The sequence below is a fragment of the Trachemys scripta genome, chromosome 4 (genome assembly GCF_013100865.1).
Source record: "Trachemys scripta elegans isolate TJP31775 chromosome 4, CAS_Tse_1.0, whole genome shotgun sequence".
Lineage (NCBI taxonomy): Eukaryota > Metazoa > Chordata > Testudines > Emydidae > Trachemys > Trachemys scripta.
The window spans coordinates 62,709,210-62,734,258 of NC_048301.1; the positions used below are offsets into that span (position 1 = coordinate 62,709,210).

Below are 25,049 nucleotides of genomic sequence, written 5' to 3' on the forward strand. Positions count from 1 at the left end.
CCGGCCGGGCACTTCCCCTCCCAGGCTCCGGCAGCACAGGGTCCGGAGGCATGGGGGCTGCCCAAAGCCCGTAGCGCGCGGCTCTTAAACAGAGCTGAAGAGTCAGGGGAGAAGCAGAGCAGCCACGGGAGGGGAAGTGCCCGGCCGGCATTTTCCCAGACATGTTCGGCTTTTTGGCAATTCCCCCCGGACGGGGGTTTGATTGCCGAAAAGCCGGACATGTCCGGGAAAAACTGGACGTATGGTAACCCTAATTACATTAACAATTGAAGTTTTTATTTATCTGGTGCAGAATTTCCATTTTGCCCATCAGGCTGCTACAGAAGTTAGGTGGTTTTGCATCTTCCATCATGCCCACCACCAAAGAGCAGTGTCTTAATTTTATATTATGTGTAACGTAATCAGCCTAGTTTATTACAAATATATCTCTCTATATTTATCTTGTTAACTGGGCTGTTAAACCTTGCCTCCTCCATTCTAAATCCCATCATGTTTTCTTGTTTTGCCATCCTGATACTTGCTGATGAGGGAAGAGTCATTCAGCAAGTTCAGCTCAAAGTACAGGCTATATTAGCCTGCAGCCTTGCAGGGATACTGGAAGTAACAGAGCATTGTTACAGTGCCCACAACCCTGCAAGCAGCATTAATAAAGAGAAACGGATCTCTCACTTGGAGACCGAAAACAGCAGGGGGCAAACACTGACCCTGTAAAACAGCCAGACTCTTTTGGATCTGATCTCTTTATCAGCACAATAGTATTGCTAAATTCTACCCACAACTAGCTTAATTTTGCAAGAGTTATTGGAAATTTAATTCTCAAAGATGATTTGAGAATTCTCTTTTCATTCAAATTAGATTTTAAATTGAATTTAGTGCTAGTAAAAGACATCCATCTGACAGCCCTGGACAATGAAATCTTCAGTTTATCCAGAGAACATATATGGCAGTGGCAGTGCACGAATGACCCTTATCAGCATGCTTCAACCCTTTCTGGAGGGACAATCCATAGAGGTTAAGAGGGTAGTTTATTCTCCAGGCTCATTCAGTCCTGGCCTCTGTGCTGATAATTCCAAGAAGTTAACAGTTAGTGCCATTTGTGACTGTGGCTTCTGTGATATGGATACCATCATCTTAGCAACACAAATGAGACCACCAACTCATTTCAGGTAGGTCATACAGCAGCCATCAAATGCTAACAACTTCCAGTTAGAGGGACCTAGTTGGTGACTTAAGGTAAAATGGCCTATATCTATTACCAGCCTCCTGAGCCATCAAGCCTCCTGTACCTTGTATTTCAAAGAAAAGTTTTAATTTCACAGTCATTTTCTGCCAAGGTGATATGTTGTCTGTGTTGGATCTGCCTGTGAGCTATGTAAGATCTTGCTGAAGATGGGATGTTTGATTCTTTTGTTTACAGATGCATGGTAACAAGCAGCACTTACAAAAGGATTTTTTCCTTTACAATGCCTCCAAAGCTAGAAGTAAGTCATATATAAACATGCGAGAAATCTCTGAACGCTTCCGGCTGCCTCCCAATGAGTATGTCATCGTCCCATCGACATATGAACCTCACCAGGAGGGAGAGTTCATCCTGAGGGTCTTCTCAGAAAAAAGAAGTCTTTCAGAGTAAGTTCAAGGGCCAGTTATTTGACTCTAAAGAAGAGGATGAACCACATGGCCCCCCATTCTCCCACAAACATACATACTCCCTTGTGCGCGCACACACACACACACACACAGGGGTCTTCTCTATTTAGGTTTCTAGGTCTTTTATGAAAAAGAAGCAGTTTCTTATGCCTTGGAAGAAGAATAGTTTTTGCCTGCCTGCATTTGTGAGCTGGATCTAACTTTGGCCATCAGGGAAACATCATGGAATTAAGCAATTATTTCTTTTCTGTCGTTCATCCCTCACTCCCCAGATAGGTTATACTCCCTGGGTGGTCCTGTCTTCCTCCAAAGATGAGTAAACTTGGTAACTGGTTTCACTTTGCTCAGAGCTAATTAGCTTGTTTTGTTTTCCCAAGCTGACAAAACTCACTGGCAGTGCCAAGCTCAGATTTAGCAGGATGCATGCCAAGCCGTGGCACACTCTCAGACAGTATTTGGGTACACAGCTCAGTTTGTTAACAGAGAGCTGTGTCTAGGCTTTGTCACTATAGAAGGAGAAGCCAATTCGAATCATAACTCAAGTTCTCATTTCAAAGTTCAAGTGGCTCTCTCCAAACCAGCTACAGAAACAAACCGTGTAGGAGGATGGCCCTTTTCTTCTTTTTTTTTTCCCAAAACAATTTTTCCTCTTTCTAGGGAAGTTGAAAACAAGATAGAAGCAGAACGTCCTTCCGTAAGTATTGTGACAAAGTTCCTCCTCTATCTTGGTGGGTCCTGCACTTATTGGCGGATTTTCTTGCCTCAGAGATTCACCATGTGGGTTGGGGAACAGCCCAGAGACCTTCCCCTCTAGAAGAACCCACAGTCCAGATCAATTGGGAGGTTTGGGGGGAACCTGGGCCCGCTCTCTACTCCGGGTTCCAGCCCAGGGCCCTGTGGACTCCAGGTGTCTATAGTGCCTCCTGTAACAGCTGTATGACAGCTACAACTCCCTGGGCTACTTCCCCATGGCCTCCTCCAAACACCTTCCTTATTCTCACCACAGGACCTTCCTTCTGGTGTCTGATAACACTTGTGCTCCTCAGTCCTCCAGCAGCATACCCACACCCTCTCAGCTCCTTGCACCTCTTGCTTCCAGCTCCTCACACTCACACCACAAACTGAAGTGAGCTCCTTTTAAAACCTAGGTGCCCTGATTAGCCTGCCTTAATTGATTCTAGAAGCTTCTTCTTAATTGGCTCCAGGTGTCCTAATTAGCCTGCCTGCCTTAACTGGTTCTAGCAGGTTCCTGATTACTCTAGTGCAGCCCCTGCTCTGGTCACTCAGGGAACAGAAAACTACTCATCCAGTGACCAGTATATTTGCCCTCTACCACACTTCTATACCCCACTGGTCTGGGTCTGTCACAGTATATTTTGCTTTCAGTTTATTACATGCAATGTTTTACTGTCTGATGTCATACAAACAGTATACTGGGTCACTACCCCTGGTTCCTTCTGTGTGTGAAAGTAGGAAAGAGTGTCACAGCTAAGAAAATAAGTAACAAGAGGCCAAGGACAGGCACCTCATGCTCCCATTAACTCTAATTGAGCAGCTATCTTATCATTTAGCTCTACAGTCCACTTGTGGAACTCATTGCCACAGGACACTGTGAAGGCCAAAAGTACAACTGGGTTCAAAAAAGAACTAGATAAGTTAATGGAGGATAGATCCAACACTGGCTATTAGCCAAGATGGTCAGGGACATAACACCATGCTTGGGTGCCCCTAAACCTCTGCCTGCCAGAAGCTGGGACTGGACGACAGAGGATGGATCACTCAATAACTGCTCTGTTTTTGTTTGTTCCCTATGAAGCATCTGGCACTGGCTGGTGTCAGAGACAGGATACTGGGTTAGATGGACCATTCGTCTGACCCAGTATAGCCATTCTTATGTTTTATGTATGGTGGCCTTATGATATGGACAGACCACATCATATGATGTAAGACTTCATGCCAGACCTGAAACCTATTTTCAGTAATGGAAGGCTAGTGCTTTAGGCACTAACCAGCCCTGGAAATTTCGCCATTACATCTGTCCTCACCAACTTCATTTTGCTGTGTGACTGAATGTACAATAAAGGCCTTGCAGAAAACCTCTTAATCTGTGATCTGAGAATGCTAGTTTATTGTAGAAAGTCTAGATTGTGCTGTAGGGTATTTAGTGTGAAAGTGACTTCTTGTCTGATAAAATCAGAACAATACTTCTTTGTGGCTCCTTTTGAATAGGTGTGTGATGATAAATACCAGTATTCTGCAAACGTCTCCAAACGGTAGCAGTGATTTTAATGAATATCACTTACACCTACAAACTGTTAACTCTTTTATTTGGGCTAGCTGCAACATGTTCAGAAGTGGGAAGACAAGGACTGATATAATAAAATGGAAGGAATAGTGGGTACTCAGTTCAACTCAGGCAAAACATAATTTAATTGACCCTTGCCCACCACTATGTCAACCCTTTCATTTTCTGTAATGTTAAATGAACACTTTCAAGACTGGTAGGCTTAAAATAGACCCACCATCTGGATATTGGTGTGTGGACATGGGTGTATCAATCTCCGGTACCCTGCTTACTGTAAAGAGTGGAACACTTAGAGCTGAGGTGAAGGTTTCTCGATTCGGGCAGGGCAGTGAGATGAACCCACTGGTCTGATCTCACATGGCAATTCCTACCTTCCTATATTTGACTCCATGGAGCTCAGATGTATGAATGTAGCTAAATGGCAAAAATAAACAAGAGAGAGCAAGAATGACATTGCACAGTATAACTTTATACAATTTGTATTAAATCTACAACTATGTTTACTAAATATCGCTTTTTTTTTGGTTCAGAAAAAGAAAAAAGGCAAGGTGGGTCTCTGCTTCAATAGACCTGAAAAGTGCTGGACTTGAGTAGGGTAACGAGCATGCAGCTATATTAAAGTGGTGTTGCCGTAAACAGTACTCTTGTTAAATGCCTGATGATATCACAGAAGCTTGAGTTTTTTGCCAATGTCAGAGTGCGTTATCTGCAATATGAGAATTTATTGGTGTTAGAGCTAGTTTTCTGCAGTTTTCTGCAATTACACTCTACCATAGGCAGTGATGGTTTTGTCTTCCTATTGTATAGCTAATAAGAGCTTTGCAGGATAGTGTACTCAGCTCACACAGAGAAGCTGGCACCTCTGAAACTTTCCATCCCTATAGCCTGATCCAGATGCTGATCACCCAGGACTCCCACTGTTTTCAGTGGCAGTTGAAGGTGTCCAGCAGCTCATGGAATTGGGTCTTGTTTCTGACCTGTTACCCTACCATGCCACGAACCCTCTCCTTCACTCCCAGCTCCACTCCCTTCTCCACCCTTATCTCCCTTTCCAACACAACACAACCCTGCTCCAGACAAATGTCCTAGTATCCACGTTCTACTGTCAAATGCTGCCACTCTTCCTGCCACAAATTCCTGCTCCCCAAACTCCCACCAGCTGTCTAACCCAGCTGCCATCCCCCTTCTCTAGTAAGCTATGGGTTTCTCCCGCCCATCCCTTACAACACACTTTGCTACAAAGTATCCTCTACCTTGAAATTAGGTAGTGATGTGAGGATTATGCCATTTTTCCATTTGGGGGATGCAAAAATAAACCCCATTGAAACAAGTTATAAGAATTAATTCGGTAAACTCCTGTTTGGACTGTTATTTGCAAATTACCATTTACATCCTAGTCCATAAAACATCCAAAATCAGGTGAGCACATAAAAAATATATGGCATGTCTGGCAAGGGCAGAGCAATCTTTTCTGTCTTTGAAAACATTAAAGAAAAGCAAAGAAAGCAATTGCACTCTGCGCCTGAATGCCTCACCGGTCAGTACTGGGAAGGGATCAGACACATGCACTGTACAAAGTTAAAACGTTTCCATACTAACCACTCAGCTCATTTTCTGCATGAGAATTACTGTAGTGCAGGTGGCCTTTATTGCTATTGCAGTGCTGCCACCCTTTCTGTGTGAGGGCTATTAAAGTTAGGGTGACCAGACAGCAAGTGTGAAAAATCAGGATGGGGGAGATGTGGGGACGGGGGGAGGGGGGGTAATAGGCGCCTATATAAGACAAAGCCCCAAATATCAGGACTGTCCTTATAAAATCGGGACATCTGGTCACACTAATTAAAGTACAACAAAGAACCTGGCTGGCCTCTTTTTTGCTCCTAAAATCGGGGAGTGTTTACTGCATAAATGGCTTTCCTGTACAAGGAGAACTAATACCTATTTTTGCACAAGAAGTATTAACAGCATCAGTATCACTTTTTAGCATGATGAGAACAGTAACTTCAGAGCCACCTTTGGTGCAGTCTCAGCTGTGCCCTTTCTGTGATGGGAGCTGTTGCAGCATGAGCATGGTCACAGAATGGATTTTCTCAAACACTTTGTTCTCCTCTATTATGTAACTTCCACTCCTCTTCTCTTCCCTTTGCCCTCTTCCTCCTCTCTCTAGCCAATCATCTTTGTTTCTGACAGAGCAAACAGCAATAAGGAGTTGAAAGTTGATGAAGCATCTGACAAGGAGAAGAAAAAAACGAGCAGAGATGAGAAAAAGAAAAGCGATGAGGTTTCTGTACCAGTTGGCATGAAGAAAATGGAGCTTGGTCTGGCTAGCATGGGGAAGTGGCTGGGTGGGGGCAAGGAAACTGAGAATTATGAGATGAGGAAAGCCCTTTTAAAGCTGATAATTTTGTCTGATTTAGAAATTTCAGAGCAAAAAGGTGGGTGAGGTAATATCTTTTGTTGGACCTTCTGCTGTGAGAGACAGTTAGGTAAATAAAATATATTACCTCATCCACCTGGTCTCTCTAATATCCTGGGACTAGCACAGCTACAACTACACTGCATTAGAACTTTCAGTCAAGTAGGTGGATATATTGAATTTGAGAGGGAAGATATCGTCCCTTCAATGATTTTATGCCTATGTTGGAGAGAGTGATTAGTTTCATAGGAAACATGTTGAACTTTTGTAATGATCTAGACCAGGGTAGTCAATTATTTTTTGTCAAGGTCCAAATTTCTTGGTCAAGGTATAGTCAAGGTCCAGACTCCAGAGAAACATTTTTCACACTGCAATAACAATAATAATGATAATGAATACATAAAAAGATGTCATGGTCCATTCAAAAGTGTCTGGTGGTCTGGATTTGGCCCACAGTTTGTCTATTGACTATCCTGATCTAGACTGTGCAAGATGACACCTTTACAATTAGAAAAGTAATTCAATCAATTGCTGATCAATCTCCCTGTAACCGCACCTGTTGTATAGGCAGTGTGTAGCAAATCAACTCATGTAGACTTCAAGAGGCTCCTATTGATTACCATAGCCTGTCAACAGCACAATTTCTACTGTGATTGTGTCAGCATTGTATTTTATAATGCAGTAGTGCTCTAACACCATTATAAATTGTGCAGAGGGGATCAAATTGTGTTATAATCATGGTACAGCCCTGTAAAGACCTGACCTTTCTCCAATATGATTTATATGTAGTTGGTGCTAGCACAGTCTGAACAGACTTGCTGCTAGCAAGGTCTTCGTATAGTTTTCCTGCCCCCTGTTTTCAAGGATTGTTTTCCTGAAAAGTGTGCTAGCCAAACTATTCTCTATTATCCCTCTGAGTAGCCTGTACCCTGATTCTCTTGCACGGTTACATAATAGTTTAAAATCCTCTTCACAATGGTCACAAAAAAGCATGCTAGATGCTGCTACTAATAACCATATTTAAATATCAGAGGGGTAGCCGTGTTAGTCTGAATCTGTAAAAAGCAACAGAGGGTCCTGTGGCACCTTTGAGACTAACAGAAGTACTGGGAGCATAAGCTTTCGTGGGTAAGAACCTCACTTCTTCAGATGCAAGTCAACTTTTTAAATAGTTGTTGGAAGGAGAATGTCAATCATAGGCTCTGGGTCCTGTCTATGCTGTAGCAATTACTATGATGGTGGGGACCCAATTACAATACAGTTGTTTTCTGACATATATGAAGTTACACTGTAGAAGTGAAAACACTGTTTTAAACTGTATCTCCGAATCATCCTACAGCCTTGGACTTGACAGGGTTCCAGTACAGTTCATGAACATAATACATCACAGTTTAGTTCTAGCTATACCACAGGACTACACTATCTGTTAGCTAAGTTGGGGGGTTACCAAGTTGCAATCTGGTCACCCAAACCTGCATTTTTTACAGCGTGGTTAGGTTCTAAATTGGGGTGTTTCTAAAAATAACTCCAGTATAAATATTTATTAAAAAGTTCAAAGAAATGTTAAAATAAAATCTATATTTTATTTTCCTCTGACTTATTTTTCCCCTTTCCAGCACTAATGTATTAGTAGGATTTTGTGTACTGAAAAAGTGAATCCCACCCAGGCTGTCCTGGGGACAGGTGGGAAAAGATTGAGTAGAACCAGTTATACGTGTATTTCCTTTTCCTTTCTCTGGCTGTTAGAGAAAGAAACCTTGGAGAATTCAGAGTTTACCCCTAGAGAATTACTCAAATTTCAGTCTCCATAAAGCATTAGAGAAGCAAAGCACCTAAGCAACAATGCTCAGGCACTGAACCAAAGTCGGGGTTGTTCAGAGTCAGGGTTTTGGTTTCTCTGCATGGAAAATGGGGCTGTTTTGCTGTGGGATTTTCAGAGAATGCCTGTGGCTGAAAGGTAGCCATATACTATCTTTCTTTTGTTTTTAACTACCACAAGGAAAGTCGCATTTTAATATGTAATTAGCATTATTCAAAAGTAGGCAAAATTATATCTAAAATGTGGAGCTTTCTTTTTAAGGACATGTGAGTAATTTTCCCTTAGTAATACTCAGACTTGTTTGCATGTTCAAGAAAAAGAGGGAGTCCATCAAATAGAGAGGCTGCCTTATGGGCTATTCTGCTTGGGGGAAAAGGCTGCTGCAGGCAAACTACAATCTATGCATCTGAACATCGCTGCAATTCCTCTAGTCAGTAGATAGGTAAAGGAGCATTGTCATTACCAGAACTTGTCAAAGTAAAGTGCACTTGACCCAAGAGCAGATCTCCATGCCTGCCAATGGGGGGAGGGGAGGGAGTGTGGGCAGCAAGCTTCAGCAGATGTTACTGAGCATGCTCAGTCTGTGGGAGCATGCTCAGTACAATCCACGCAGCAAATGTGGGGGAGGCATGCATGTTGCCTCTGCTCCAAATATCTCCTTTATAGGAGATTAAATCAAATATTTGAAGATAAACAGCAAGGAGTGAGAGTAATTGTTCAAAGGGATAAACAAGAGGAATGGGATAAAGTTAAGCAAGTAAAACTACATGATGGTTATTAAGAAACATTTTTAAATATTTTGAAATCTACTAGTCATTAGAAAAATTTCTAACAGCCCTCTTAAACTGTGGAATAGTCTCCTGAGAGGAAGGCCTGTCACTTGACATGCTTCAAACTAGACTGGACAAAGTACTACAAAATGTGTTGTTGAAACAAACTACTTGCTTCTGGTGAATGGATTGAATGGCTGGTAGATATTTTTTTATCTGTAACGTATGTGATATTAGCACAACTTTCTTCAGAAGACCTTACAGAAAAGTGGTACATCCTGTCAGCTCTGCAAAGGCTATCAGGAAAATGTAACAAGCACTATAACAGTTCCTTGCTGTAGGGCATTCTGCTCTCCAGAGCAGTTCCCAAAGGAATGATCCTGAAATAGGAAAAGTTCTACTCTGTTGGGGAGGGAAAAGAGAGTTGAAATGTTATTCCAAATTCATTAAGGATTTTCAGACAGTCACAAGTGAGTGATTGATCCAACCCTGGAGATCCCCTTCTCTTTCCCAAAGGCCCTCACACCAGCCCATCAACATTTATATTTGTGTCTTTGCAGCCCACTCGAACAAATGCTGACAAGGATAGTGAAGAAGAGAAGCAGTTCAGGAATATATTCCAGCAGATTGCTGGAGATGTGAGTACACAGTCCAAGTCTCTACCTTTCACAACAGACTAACCTTGAGAGCAGTTAAATCAACAGCCATTCCAAAGAGGATGGAGCTCGGCTGTTCTCAGTGGTGGCGGATGACAGAACAAGGAGCAATGGTCTCAAGTTGCAGTGGGGGAGGTTTAGGTTGGATATTAGGAAACACTATTTCACTAGGAGGGTGGTGAAGCACTGGAATGGGTTACCTAGGGAGGTGGTGGAATCTCCATCCTTAGAGGTTTTTAAGGCCCAGCTTGACAAAGCCCTGGCTGGGATGATTTAGTTAGTTGGTCTTGCTTTGAGCAGGTGGTTGGACTAGATGACCTCTGGAAGTCTCTTCCAATCCTAATATTCTATGATTCTATGCAGAATCGAAACACACTTGAAACTCTCTCTGATCTCCTGAAAGGTCCCAAGCCAAGCAAATCACAGTACAGTAATACACTGAAGCCCTGAGGCCTAAATGTAGTTTTAGAACCATATCTTATCAGTGTTAAGTCTTTTTGCCAAATAAGAGGGAGCTTTATTTAAAGCTGGCTTTGTGCTTCATTGCTAGTATGTGGAGTTTCTTGACCGACTTCACTTAACATGTATAAACAGGCTACAAATAAAATATTCCTCAGTAGATGCTTAATTGTGGAAATTAAAAATGGAAACAGATCAACAACTGCAGTGCTTGGTGGCCTGGTAATAGGATAGAAAACCTTTTACCTTTAGATCAGGTGTGACCCATGGTGTTTTTGACATGAATTTACTGGCTGTTCATCTAATGACTGTTCAATAGCCTGTATGAAATGAGTTGTTGGTTCCCAGAGGACAGGGGACCACTTAATTAGCATTGTTTGTCACCTGGTTCCATGTTTCAGCAGTGAGGTGACGGTTTGAATGGGCACAGAATAAACTGCACTCTCTTTCACCCCTATAGACAGGTCTCTCCGGAGCGGGGCTATGGAAAAGAAACTTTCACTGCCACTTCTGATTCTGTATCTGTTCTGTAGCTAGAGAATCAGTCTCTGTACAGAACCAGAATGAAACTGACTTTAAAAGTTCAGAAAAATGAAATCATATATTTCTGCTTGACAGAAAAATAACACTGGGAAGCCAGAAGTTCTAGAACTTGCAGGGGAAACTGATTGTGGTCTGAGTAATTTTAAATAATATATTTTTTTCCACTACAAGTTTACACTTATTCCTCTAGTACTGTTTTTTAAACAGTTAAAGAATGACAAGCAGGAATGTAGGAGCGAACGAAGGAGAGTTAGAGACAAGACAAAAAACAAAAAAGAGAATGCCTACATTTGTGTACATGCACACAGACATACCCACAACCTATCTCAGCATTAAGGTGGGTGTCCTGGGTTTTACAAGGTTTGAACTCAGTATGACTCAAGGATAGAGTGGTTCTAAGACCATTAACATGACCCCATCTAAACTAGCTGGCAAAGCATCCTTCCAGCAAACCACATTTAAATAGTTCTTGTTGGAAGGATGTCAGCAGTTTCCCTGGCCAATGTACAGAGTGCTAATGGCCCTGATGGTTCTTTCGTGCACTGATTTACATCAGTGTAACTTCACTGACTTCCATGGAGTTATTTCTGATTTTAGACTTATAAAAGTAAAAAGACAATCAGGCGCAATGAATTGTTTTCCTCTTAGTTTAACTCTCCATGAATAGCTCAGATCTGTACAGTCCACTAAGGAACACACTGCACAACTTGGACGATCCCCTGATCTTGGGCCAGCTGTGAGGCTGATCCAGTCCCCTACTTAAGAAATGCTTTAATTTGGATCCCCAGGGTGCAAGCAAGCCTTGATAACTGTGCTCCCTTACCAACAGGTGGATGTGCAGGGTGGCACAGCAGTTGATAAGGCAGCTCATCTCTAGTGCAGGGGGATCCTTTAAATTGCCCTTTAATCTTTTAATCTTCCTATGGCCAGCTACACCAGCTTTTTATTAATTATTATTATTTTACCAGTGATATGAGCAACAGTCCAGCCAAAGATTTGGGTCAGTATTTGTACTGTGTATGAACTGGGACTTCTTTCTCTGCTGCCAGCATATTGCAGCACCTAAAAATCACCAAGAAAAAACAACTTAGCATTATTAAGAAAGCCATGCTCTGCAACCCTTTCTGCTCCATACTGAATGTTATAATTTGTGGCATTCTCCGCACCTTTCTGTCCAGGACATGGAGATCAGTGCTGACGAACTCAGAAGTGTTCTGAATAATGTTCTAAAAAAACGTGAGTTTGAGCTTTTTTCTACCTCCTCATCAGTCTTTGAATATTATTGAGCAAGGAACTCTCTAGCTCTGACATTGCCTGTAGTGTCATCTTCACACTGTTGCCCTCTTGATGTCAGTTATGGCTTAAGGTTTAAGAACTTCCTAGTATCACTGTAGTGGGATTCCCAGTTGGGACTCCAGCAGGCTGAACTTGCTCACAGCAGTGTCCTTTCCATTTAGTCTAGGACTGAGTTCTCACATCACTGCTGTGTTTGTTCAAGGACTAAAGAAAGTGAGATTCACTCAAAGCACTGTGTGGGGTAATCTAGCTTATGTGAGGTGAAGAAAGTTCAGCCAGAATTTGGAACAGTAATAGCCCTGAGTACCGGTCAGTTTCTCTGTGGCACATTTTTTGGAAGGTGTCAGAGATAGATTTAGGTTTTGTACTTTGAATGGAGTCACATCAGATAGGAAGAGATACTTGCTGACTTGTACAGTTTCTTCATTTGGGATTATTTCTTTCAGACAAAGACCTGAAGACAGAAGGGTTTGCGCTGGAGTCCTGCCGCAGCATGATTGCCTTAATGGACGTATCCTTCTCAAATCACAGATGATTATTTGATATACTAGATTTCTTGCACAACTGGCTGTAGAACCATCTGAAATACAGCTTTGTAAATTAGGGAATATAACCGTGCCTTTGTGAGACACGAATGAGAATACCAAATTCAGGAGAAACTGCTGCAGAAATAGGGCAGATACACCCCCAGACTGGCAGTTATTCTCCCTTAAGATATACCAAACCAGCAACAAAAGTAAACTTCTGTTTCACCACACTAGCTAACAAGAAGTCAGAAAAGCTGTTTCCTTAGGCATTCCAGTCCTTATATCACCACCGAAAACACTAGGCTTAAAGATGAGTGGTTCTTTAAAACCCATTTAATCAAATAAAAGGGTTCTTCTGATCCCAAAGAATCAGTCACATACCCAGGTCAAGATATAACTCATATCTGACCCCAAAATCGTGCTGTTGCTAATCCTTTAGTATCTAAAGTCTAAACGTTTATTTATGAAAAAGAAAGAAAGGTGAGAGTTAAAATTGGTTAAAGGAATCAAATACATACAATAATTGCAAAGTTCTTGGTTCAGGCTTGTTGCGGTGATGGAATAAACTGCTGGCTTAAGTCATGTCTCTGGTTGCTTCCAACTCATTGGAAGGTCGTCAGTCCCTTGGTTAGAATGCTCCCATCAGTATAAGTCCATGGTCCAGAGGCTTGAGCAGGAAAAAGGCAAAAATGGAGAGGTTTCCAGTGCTTTTTATAGCTTCTGCCATATGGAGGGAAATTCATTGTTTCAAACAAAGCCCTCAGCACAGCTGGTGGAAAATTACAGGTATCAAGATGGAGTTTGAAATCACATGGGCAAACCACATGTCCCTGCATAATTTCGCTTATTCATAGCAGGAAAGTCCATTATCTGTAGATAGGCTTCTTGTCTCCCATGGTCCATTGTGAGTTAAGTGTTCCTGGATGAGCCACTTAATTTGAATATTCCCTTCAAGATGTACAGGCTAAATACCTTGTGGGCGTTACCCCAGGAGCAAACATATTTGAAATATAGGTATAGAGCCAATGCTCATAACTTCAAATACAAAAATGATACATGCACACAAATAGCATAATTATATTCAGCAAATCATAAATTATATTCAGCAAACCTTTCCATAGACACCTTACTTGACAACCTTTGTACAAGATTTGTTGCAATTATATAACAGTGGTAGCAACAATGATCTACGTGGTCATATTTTATCAAATAATGTGACAGGGAAGCAGAACAATACTTTATATTCTGTACATTCCTATTTCCTGACAGTGGCCAGTATCACATGCTTCAGTTGAAAGCAGAAGAAACTCCAGAGTGGACAATTATGGAACAACCAGCTCATTGCAGATGTTTCTTCCTAACCTGGCAGTTAGTTAGCTTTTTGTCCTAAAGCATAAAGATTAGATCTTTTCTTTAAAAATCATATCTAATGTAGCTATAGTTTAAGCAGCAAAATTTCACTATTTCTCTGTTACCCTTAATTTGTAATATGTTAAGTACATCTTACTGTGTACTTTTTATATAAAAGTATTTTTATAATCTCAGAGCATGCAGTATAATATACAGTAGTACAGGATGGTACATGTTCATTTTAGGTAGAAAAACTGTATAATATGTTGTATTTGATATATAATGTGTGATCAAGTAATTAAAGAAGATTGTTATGCACATGCATAAGAGGACAGAGTGAAATTTGCAAATGCAACCTGAGTGCATAACTATGCAACCTTAATAGAATGTTGTATAGGATTTCTTAGGTTGTTTTGGTGAATTTTTTAAGAGAGATGAAAAATATAAAACAGAAGGAGCTCTATTCTTCAGGATGAAACTTAGCTGGCAAGTTAAATTGGCAACTTCATGTGTAAATTTCCACATTTGAAACTATTTGAAAAGACACCACTAGAACACCTCAATCCTACACGCTTTAAAAGATCTCTAGGAGGGACCCCCTCTCCTTCCAAATGCAGGAGCTCTGTACTTAGTGACAACATTTTATGAACATGGAATTAAATGCAATTCAGAATGAACAAAAGGGTTCATAAAGTACTTTTCAGTACTATTCACCCACCTCTAATAATAAGGGAAATCCTGAATAGGATTTATAGCCTCTTGAAGTGGACTCTGACCTGAGTTTTGATAACTTTCTCTTAAAACATTTTTTTTACCTGAACTCTCACATCACAGACAGATGGTTCAGGGAAAATAAACTTCGAGGAGTTTCGACACCTCTGGGATAAGCTGAAAAGCTGGCAGGTATTGTTGAGTATTTCTTGTGTTTTTCTTATTCTGTACTTCTTCCATAGAGGCAATGTTCACGTAACGATTCCACCAAAACAGTTCTCTTTCTGAATCCCACAAAGCATCTACTCACAGTATAATACAGTGGTTCTCAACCTTTCCAGACTATTGTACCCCTTTCAGGAGTATGATTTTTCTTGCATGCCCCACGTTTCACCTCATTTAAAAAATTGTTTGATTACAAAATCAGACTTAAAACATACAGCACACTTACTGAAAAATTGCTCAGTTTCCCATTTTTTACCATATAATTATAAAATAAATTGATTGGAATATGAATATTGTACTTACATTTCCATGTATAGTATACAGAGCAGTATAAACAAGTACTTGTCTGTATGAAATTTTAGTTTGTGCTTGCTTGGCTAGTGCTTTTTATATAGCCTGTTGTAAAACTAGGTGAATATCTAAATGAGTTGATGTACCCCCTGGAAGACCTCTGTGTACCCCAGGGGTACACATACCCCGGTTGAGAATCATTGCTATAATAAACAAAAGTACAATACCAATCATTAAAAAGAAATTGACCAGCCCCAACACTGTATACAATCTGACAAAGAAAAGAACACAAAGAAATCAAATGGTCCCAAAGACTACCCAACCCATAAATTAAAGGGATTTTTCCCAAATACAGAATGACAGTGTGTGAGGTAAGGAGGGAGAAGAAAAGAGGGGAAAAGCCAGAGTTACACCTCAAAAGTATCAGAGATAGGATAACCAAGAGAGATGGAGCTTTAATTATAATTAAGGCTAAGATTTAGTCATGTATATTTTTAGTAAAAGTCATGGACAGGTCTCGGGCAATAAACAAAAATTCACATTCTGTGACCTGTCCATGACTTGTACTATGAATACCCCTGATTAAATTTTAGGTGCTTGGGGGAAGGAGGGTGGCCCGGGGCCAGGTTTCTGGGGCTGCCTGAGCAGCAGCAGGTGTGGCTGGACCCAGGGCCACCTGAGCAGCAGCTGGTGCGGCTGGCCTCGGGCCCATCCCAGCTGCTTGGGTGGCCCTGGGGTCAGCTGCACTGGCAGCTGCAGAAATCCTGGAAAGTCACTAAATCTGTAACCTGCATGACAGACTCGCAGCCTTAATTGGCTACAATTTTGTCATGGAAGTCCCGGAATCCATGACTTCCAGGGTCCTCCATGACATTTTCTGCTTCAGCCCCAGGTCCATGGGGTTGGAACCGTCAGCCAGCGAGGGCCCCAGAGCTCTTAGCTGCTGCACACGGTGCCCCTACACCCAGCTCCCAGTCCCAAAGCTCCAAGCCGCAGTGGGGGGTCCCCGCAGCTCCCAGACCCCGAAGCGGGAGGGGTGACCCCACATTTCCCAGCCGACACCGATGCTGGGGAACTCTGGAGCCACAGCAGCAGTGGGTGCTGGACCTCCCACTCCCCATTTTGTCACAGGGTTTTTTTTGGTAAAAGTAATGGACATGTCACAGTGTTCCATTAATTTTTGTTTATTGCCCATGACCGTGACTTCTGTCCCTAAAAATAACTGTGACAAAACCTTAGCCTTAGTTATAATCTAGGGCAGTCAATAAGGAGCTGTGGTAGACCTCTAGAGGGGAGTTCCACAGCCTCTCTCTAGCCTGGAGCTGACTTAACTGAATTTAGGCTATGTCTACACAGCCCACAGCAACGAGCCTCCCATCCTCCTCCGTGCTAGTATTCAGGGACTGAGAGCAGACCCACCTGACAACCCTGACAAGATGTGAATATTGAGCAAAAGGCAACTCATCAAGTGTTAAAAGTCTAGATTATAAATAGCTTCTATATATCAAAATTAAGGCACTGAATTGTTTACTGGCAGCCAATGCAGTTTATTCAGGAATTTGAGTTATCAGTACTGAGAAAAATAGGTTTGTTTGTTTTTTCAGCACCTCTCATGTGCTAGATATTCCAAAGTGTTTGCAAAGCAGTGAGGTAGAGCAGTGGTTTTCAAACTCTTTTCATTTGTGGACCCCTAAAATTTTTTGAATGGAAGTGCGGACCCCTTTGGAAATTTTAGACATAGTCTGCGGACCCCTAGGGTTGAAAAACCACTGAGTTAGATGATAATACAGTGATTGTATAAGCAAATGTAACTATCATTATGTACTCTGTAATGGCTCACCCAGAGACTTGGGAATTGCAACATGATTTATACAGAGAAAGGGTCTATTAGTCAGGACACTGGGATTATTTCCAACTTTTTTTAGTAAAGGGCCCTGGATCTTCAATTTCTAACTGGGCAGCCAAAAGACATAAGAAAGAAGAGCCTTAGTACAACATCTCATCAGAGCGATAGCCCCTACAATAATGCAGCACCCCTTACAACTGCGCTGCAGCGTCACCATTCTTTACCTCAATGTGTGTGGGGGGGAAACACACGACTTTCACAGACAGTCATTATTCTTCAACTAATCACCATTCTACTCTGTATGGAACTCATCTAGCCTTTGAAGCCTAGATACCAGAGTGCTAGGGTGAAAATCATAGCCCTGCTCAGCGGCCAGCCTTCCTCAATCAGCATTGTTTTTCTACAAAATGACCAAACTTTATTCCTGATATTTATTTTTTTCTTTTCCAGAAAATTTTCAAACGTTATGACACAGATCATTCTGGCACCATTAATAGTTACGAGATGCGTAATGCAGTCAAAGATGCAGGTATTGCACAGTACTCAATGCCAGGGATTCCACTCCCTCTTGCTTTCCTCTTGTTCCTACCCTTCCTGTACCTATGTAGTAAAAATGAGAAGTACAGTGCAGCCTTTTAAAGGAATACACCCTAGAAAAACCTGGATACTGAGCTGTTGCCCTGGACAAATTTTCACATGTCCAAGCTGCAAGGAAAACACTTCGGGTTTTGAAGACTGAATCTTCTATTCAGTCAGTTCTACCTTTCAGTGGTAAACAATATTTTGCCTTCCCTGTGCACCCTGCATCAAGGATCTCAGGGAGCTTTACAAGCATTAATTAATTGCCTGGCACAGCTACCGAGCTTTGTGCAGCTCCATGCGTGACATTTCTCAAGAGGTGGAAGTCACCTATTTCCCCCAGGGTTCCCACCAATTAGTGGCAGCTGGTGTGAGGGAGGCAGGGACCTGTTCCCAACACACCTCATAAGCATGGGAAGGGAGGAGGCAAGGAGCAGCAGTGGGCATTACTGAGCCAGTGGGGGGGACGTTCCTGGGCCATTGACACAGCAAGCCTGGAGTAGCCTGGGAGGGTTGTTGTGGGTGGAATCTGGGGCAGCCTCCCTTATTCAGCCCTCCCCATTCCTGCCCCATTTTGTCCACTTCACCCCCTGTCCCCACCTTCTGTCCCCTCTTATCCCCCACCCTGCCCCCCTCCTCCCTTCACCTGCCTACCTGCTCCTGCTGATATTGCTGCCACAGCCCCTTTCCCCTCCTCTAAGTCTGGGCTGGGGGCTCCCTCCTGGCCAGATACTGACAGGCAAGAGAGGTCACCTGGCTGCTTCTAGCCACAGTGGCCCCTGGTGACCAGGAGGAACTATAGTAGCTCTTTGCCTACAGCTTGCTCACAGCCCAGCTAAGCACAGGGGATGCCTGCTAAGCTGCAGGCAGGTGGGACTAGGGTTGCCAATTTTAGTTGGATGTATTCCTAGAGGGTTCCTCAAGTGACATCATCTTTAATTAAAGATTAATCTTTAATTCCTGGAGACCACAGGACAATCCTGGAGGGTTGGCAACCCTAGGTGGGATGGGGTGGCAAGATGCATGACACTTGGTAGCCCTGCCCCTGTGAGGTAGGGAAGTGTTATTGGGGAACTCAGCATCTCCCACCTGCTTTATATCAAGGGAGGAGATGGTTTGCTCTTTAGCCTTTCATTGCTTATATCAGTGCTGTCCAGTCTTAGTAAATGAAGCCTGGCCACTTCCATAACCCCTCATCCACTCAGTGTGGTATTCTGTCCCGCTCAGTGGGGGCTGGGTCACATAAACGTTGATGAGCTGGTTGCAGGCTAAGTTCCCTCTAAGCTGCACGGCCACACAGCAGGCTATCAAGGGCTGTGTAGGGGCCTGGACTGGTGAGGAGAGAGGTAGGGGGTATGCAGGGCTGCGACAGGGAGAGGTGTCTGGCTCCTGGCCCCGGCCCAGGGCTGCTACAGTGAGAGAAGGCTGGGGGCAGTTCTCTCTCCCTGCCACAGACCCCGGGGCAGCCTGCACGCCAAACCCCTCATCCCCAGCCCCACCCCAGAGCCTGCACCCCCAGCTGGAGCCCCCTGCACTTCAACCCTGTGCCCCAGCCCTCAGCCCACTCCAAACCCCTTGGCCCCACTCCCACCACCCATCACCTCCATATTGGTGCACATAACAAAATTCATTCCGCACATGAACTGTCCTTGCCCACCCCCCAACATAATTAAACATGCAACATAATTAAATAGAATTCACCCTGCAGTCCAGGTGGCTGCTTTATCTCTCCCAAACTCATTAGCATACCTGCTTCTAGAGAGACTATACAGGCCTGACACATTCCATTGCCAGTGACTGCTGCTAAGGGAGGGAGGGTATTTCATCATTCAGAAACTCATGAGCATTGTTATGAACTTTAATGTGAAGACGTTGGTAAATTATCTACATCAACGTTTTGTGCATTGTTCAGGCAGCTATATTTCAGTTTTGGCAAAACCTCAATCATGGAATTTTGGTTTTACCAGGACAAATAAAAAAACTACACCTGGGTTTTGCTTTACATGGTGCAGGAATACAGTACATTTTACAGGTTTCTCATTCTTGCTAGTAAAATGATTAGCCTAAAATAATATTCTTTCTTCTTTAAATAATTCTGGCCTGACTTCTTAAACTAGGAGAGGAATAAAATGTAAAATAAACTATAAACCCATGCTTAATATTGAAAGCTCACATATTCTGTATGAATATGCATTTAGCCAGCCCCCAGCAATGCCCAAATCCATGTAAACACATCTAATAAGCCAATCTGCAGTGCTGGTTGACTAACTGCACATTCCTATACAGTATGTAGATGGGTAATATTGAGGCTGGGGTTTGTATGTTTTAGTCATTTATTTTTTGCCACTGTACAGTTTTATTGCTGTAACACCTAGTTTCCTCACTGATCCCTGTCTGAATTTTTGTTACTCCAGCCCCTTATTTCATCAGGTCTAAATTAGATTTTAAACTCTTTAGGGCAAGGACCTTCTCTTCACAGCGATAATGGGAGGTAATGAGCACACTTTTGCCACTTGAAACAGTAATTTCAAAATGCTGTTTCCTATTAAGAGAGTAACCTGACACAATAAAGCTTCCTGCATTTTTATTTTTCTTGAGTCACTCAGCTTGGACCTTTGGTATATGGTTAGACCCAGGAACTGAGGACTCCATACAAAGCTTTTTCTCAGTGTCAGTCTGGTACCGGAACCGTGCCAAGAGCTGAAGAACAGCTGTCTTCTGTTTCTCTTCCTTCTCAGGATTCTGCCTTAACAAGCAGCTCTATGACATCATTACAATGCGCTATGCTGACAAAAACATGAACATTGACTTCGACAGCTTTATCTGCTGCTTTGTGCGACTGGAAGGAATGTTCAGTAAGTGCCTGTCCAATTTTTACTGTCCTTCTTCTTGTGCTATTCCTCTCTCACACAGGAGCACGTGGTCCCTCCCAAGCAAAAATTGCTCTAAAGCTCTACTGAAAGCTTAATATCAGTGACCATTATGAAAATTAGCTGATTTCAATAATGAATGTCATCTGTTCTGCTGCAGTGCTTCTCTGTTGTTGTAAGCTATGAGTCTCAGGCTCGGTAAGCTCCCTCAGCGCAGTGGCTGTTTTATATTCATTAGTGGGGTGACCAGATGACCTGTTTTTAAAGGGATAGTCCCATATTTAAACCCTCCTGCAGGTGTCCTGACTGTTTCAGGCAAATTATCCTGGATTTTCTGCCTCCCCCCATCAGTACTGGTGGGTCCTGCTGCTGGCCAGATCCCTGCTCGCCAGCCGCCCACCCACCCCCAGCAGTGAGTGGGGGGAGGAGGTCCAGTGGCTGATGATGGGGGTGGGTATGCAAGGCTGGTGGCAGGGTGAAGCCACAGTGCATGGGGCTGGCTGCTTCCCCTGCTGGTCCATCAGCGCATCCCTCCCCGCGTGCCAGCTCTCGGCCACCAGAGCCCACCCCCTGCCCTGTTTCTGGCCAGTCCTGGCTGCATGCTGCGGCAGCTGATAACTACAGGCAGGTGCCAGGCAGCGGCCAGTTAAGTGTCGCCTCTGCTGCCCACCCATCGGCCCTTTACATATGCCTCCTCTCACGGTCCTCTCCCTGCTTTGCCCTTTCGCCCCCTAGCCCCCCTGCTCCTCTGTATCCCTAGCTCCCCAGCGGGGCACATCCTGCTCCCAGCGCTGTGTGGAGAACTAGCCCCAGGTCGGAGCGCTCAGCTCACCAGCAGCCTGGCCTGCAGGCTCCTTCCTCCCCCAGGTGCCTCTGGCTGGGCTGGCACCCCAGGAAAATCCAAGACCCTCTGGCCCAAGGCACTGGCCAGGAGGCGCCAAGCCCTGCATGTGCCAATGCCCTGTGTAGTGCGGCACAGTCTCCAGTCTCCGCCCCTCAGCTAAGCTCTGGAGTTGGGGGAGGGAGTGATTTCCAGCCTGTTCCTGCCCTGAACCTGCAGGCTCCACAGCAGCCCCCCGGGCAGGGGCTTAGCACCCTCTTCACCCCCCACCCCCAACCGCCTGGGGTCCTGCCCCCAGGGAGCGCGGGGCTGCTCTGTCCCCTAGGCACTCTCCCCTGCTGAGCCACCTCTCTGGCTGGTTCACTGAAGCCCCTGCAGTCAGGGTCCCTGGCCCCTGGTGCACAATCCATCCTGAGGGCTTAACCCCTTTGTGCCTGTACTATAGCTAGGGGACAGGAGGCAGCTGGGTTATGTCGGGGGGCCAGCAGCAGCCTAGAGGTGTTAGCTACCTTTTGACACTGTGCAGGCAGGAAGGGATAAGCTGCTTCTAGTCATGGGGGCTGGGGGAGGAAGGGAGGAAGAGATGAGTTCTGCAAAGACACAGGCCAGGTCATCCCTTCCTCCTCCCCTGCAGTTGGAAGCAGCTCCCGTCCCTTCCATCCTGCACAATGCCAAAAGGCTGCTGCTGGCCATGTTCTGGTGTGAACCCTGGCAGAAATTGGGGGGGAAGCATGTGACCCCCATCTCCCCCCCCACACACACACCCCCACATTGCCTCGGGAAGATGCAGCACCAGGTACTGGGAAAGGCAGGTCCGTCCCAGGGCCCCAGCCAGGCATAGAGGACGGAGAGCATAGGGTAGGGAGAGTCGGGTTGGTTGGTCACCCCCGCCCCCGACCCTGTGTGAGAGAAGGGTACAGGTGTGTGTGTGTGGAGATAGGGGTGTGTATGTGTCACCTCTTTCCATGTGAACCCTAAAACCTTAAAGATAAGAAGGTAAATAAAAAAGAATCCAAGTATGCAGTATTTCTTTTTAATTGGGGTTCAGTCAATGTTGATGTTAATTTGAACATTTGTACTGCATTTCTGACTGATTGCCATAAACTCACTTGAATATGAGTAATTTTACCAGGTGTCCCGTATTGAGCATAGGGAAATATGGTCACCCTATTCATTAGTACTCCAGCAATGTAAGATAGCCTTCAATAGTAGCTTTATTTATGGGATGTTTGGTAGCTACAACTGCAGTGAAATGCAGCTGCTTAATATCATTAGGCGTAGGGAACAGAGTTTTTCAGCATCTTCACCTCTCTTTCTTTCCAGCTGCATATATTATTTGGGTACATTATTATTGGGTATTTCCTCTCACTCCTGTGTGCCACAATAGCATGGTCATCCTTGCTCATAAAGAACTGGCCCTGTATAAATCCAGCTCCTAAAGGTAGGAGGGCCCTCAACTATGCATTTTGCTTCCTTCACTGCTCTGACCATTTGAATGTGTTGTGCTACAGTATGTGGCGTGAAGCTGATATATTATCTCAGTGTTTCACTTGAAGGATGTGATTATGGGGTTACATGTGAGGTGGGTTAATGTGTTTTTTAATAATTTCACATATGGGCTCAAGGACTATGTGACATGACAGGCACAGTGTATAAATCCAAAAGAAAATAAGTAACTGGGCCTTGTTGACTACAGCTGAGGAACAACCGAGCAAGGACACTTCAGAAGCCCAGTAGCTGAATAACTATCAGCACAATTCTATACAACAGATTGGGACTGTAGGTTGATTTGTTATACACAGGATGGCCTTCACTTTATCCATAGTAATTGTATGTACTTTGTATTGATTTGTCTTTCCTTAGGGGCATTCCACGCCTTTGATAAAGATGGAGATGGTATCATTAAACTCAACGTCTTGGAGGTAAATAATTTTACTCAGGTATTTTTCTTGGGTTATGGTCAGGTTGCGCAATTTTGTTCTTCTTCGAGTGATTGTTCACGTCCATTACACATTAGGTGTGGGCGCGTCACGTACACGGATGTCAGAAACTTTTTCCCTCAGCGGCTCCCGTTGGGCCGACAGGGTCCCCTCCCTCCTGCCAGAGCGGCGCCCCGCTCTAGCGTATATATAACCCTGCAGGCCCGACCCTCCCTCAGTTCCTTCTTACCATCCGTGACGGCGTTGGAACAACTGTGTCTCTCGCTTGAGAGTGTCCCTTAGCATTAGTAGCTAGTGTTAATCTTAGTAGTTATCAGTTCTTTAGTAGTAGTTAAGATCCTTTGTTTTAGGTGTTTGGTCAATCCCAACACCGGCCCTGGGCGGCGGGGCATGCTGCATGCCCAAGGCTTCAAGGCTTGTGCCATGTGCCGCAAGCCTATGCCGATAAGCAATCCCCACGACTCGGGCCTCCGTTGCCTGGGGGAAGCACACCAAAAAGAGCGCTGCAAGATCTGTAAGGCCTTCAAGCCCAGGACTAAGAAAGAGAGAGACTTTCGCCTTAAGCAGCTGCTCATGGAGGCTGCATTACAGCCCTCCACTTCGACGCATCAGGCCGCAGCACCGTCAACTTCGGTGCGGAGTGCCCTGGCATCGGTTCGTAATCCGGCACCAGCGGGGCACCCTAAGCCTACGGCACCGACACAGCAGGACCACCCCCGGCACCGGTCATCTTCGCCGGCAAAATCAAAGGGCCAACCCAAGGCCCGAGGACGCTCCCTACATAAGAGGGTAGTGCCCGCGAAGACCTCGAGTGCGCCTAAGGGCGTGGCGGCCCCAGGACAGATCCCAGTGCCAGTGGCTCCGGCGCCTAAAGGCCCGTTGAGCCCCGGGATAGGCGCATCGAGTGAGGAGGAAGGGCTGGAGGAGCTTTTGGAACAGCCCTCCACCCTGGACACATTTGAGGCAGCAAAGGACCTCATCAAATTGTCCGCTGAGGGCCCCCTCCAAGCCAAAGATAATCCACCAAGACTGCCATCCAGAGGCAAGCCAGCAATGGTGCGCCCATCACGGTCACCATCTCGGCACCATTCATGGTGCCGATCCTGGTCGAACTCCACCTCGGTGGACTCCCGGCTACCTTCGGTGCAGAGGGCCGCACAGCCGTCAGGCCCCAATAAGCGCCCGGCACCGACTCAGCAGCCCTACTCGAGTAGGCACCGGGACGTGTCGCCACACGATCCCTAAGATCGACCACTCGCAGTTGTTCCCGGTCCCGAGGTCACTGGTACTGGTCCAGGTCGGCAAGACGCTACTCCCGGTCCCGGTCACGGAGGTACTACTCTTCGACCCCGGACCGGCACCGTCCCACCCAGGTCACCGTCCGTGGTTTCGGAGGCAGACTCGGGCCAGTCCAGCAGATTTACCCACAGGGAACATGAAGCCGCTTGGCACCCACAGTGGGGCCAGCCAGGACAATGGCCATTCTGGACCCCTTGGGCCTACCACCAGCAAGGCCCCCCCGTCCAGGACCTCGAGATCTGGCTCCTCGGGACACTGGTCCCGCTCCCTGCAGGGGCGCCCCTCCTCTCGCAAGGAGGCCACGGTCTCCAGACCACCGGAGCGAGAAAGAGCCGACTTGGCACCGTCTCAGACTCACATTATAGGACAGACCCCAGAGGAGCGCCCAGTTGGTGAGGAATTGCAGGAAGAGGAGGATGCACAGAAGGCCCTAACCTCCTCCTCCTCACCAGATGAAGCCGTGGCGGGCACGACAGTGTCCGGCCCTCCCCCGATTGACCATCGGGCGCACCAGGAACTGCTCCCCCAAGTAGCCCTCAATCTGGGGTTGCAGGCGGAGGAGACAGTAGAGCAGGAGGACCCCATGGTTGACATCCTAAGCCTGGAAGGCCCCTCCAGGATCACACTCCCGCTCATAAAAACAGTACAGTCTAACTATA

General features: G+C 45.0%; 1 protein-coding gene across 6 annotated transcripts in view; it reads left to right on the forward strand.

Moving 5' to 3' along the window:
• The window catches only part of CAPN3 (calpain 3), a 71,231-nt gene that overhangs the window by 36,488 nt on the left and 9,694 nt on the right, over positions 1-25,049 (forward strand). For 3 of the 6 annotated variants that reach the window (XM_034769168.1, XM_034769166.1, XM_034769171.1), the window contains 11 exons: positions 1,418-1,626; positions 2,305-2,341; positions 4,483-4,500; positions 6,120-6,233; positions 9,518-9,595; positions 11,794-11,851; positions 12,358-12,422; positions 14,623-14,691; positions 17,312-17,390; positions 20,179-20,295; positions 23,015-23,073. In XM_034769168.1, coding sequence (XP_034625059.1) covers positions 1,418-1,626; positions 2,305-2,341; positions 4,483-4,500; positions 6,120-6,233; positions 9,518-9,595; positions 11,794-11,851; positions 12,358-12,422; positions 14,623-14,691; positions 17,312-17,390; positions 20,179-20,295; positions 23,015-23,073 — 903 coding nt within the window. The remainder of the gene's footprint in view (positions 1-1,417; positions 1,627-2,304; positions 2,342-4,482; positions 4,501-6,119; positions 6,234-9,517; positions 9,596-11,793; positions 11,852-12,357; positions 12,423-14,622; positions 14,692-17,311; positions 17,391-20,178; positions 20,296-23,014; positions 23,074-25,049) is intronic. The other 3 variants (XM_034769169.1, XM_034769167.1, XM_034769170.1) reach the window with 3 other exon arrangements.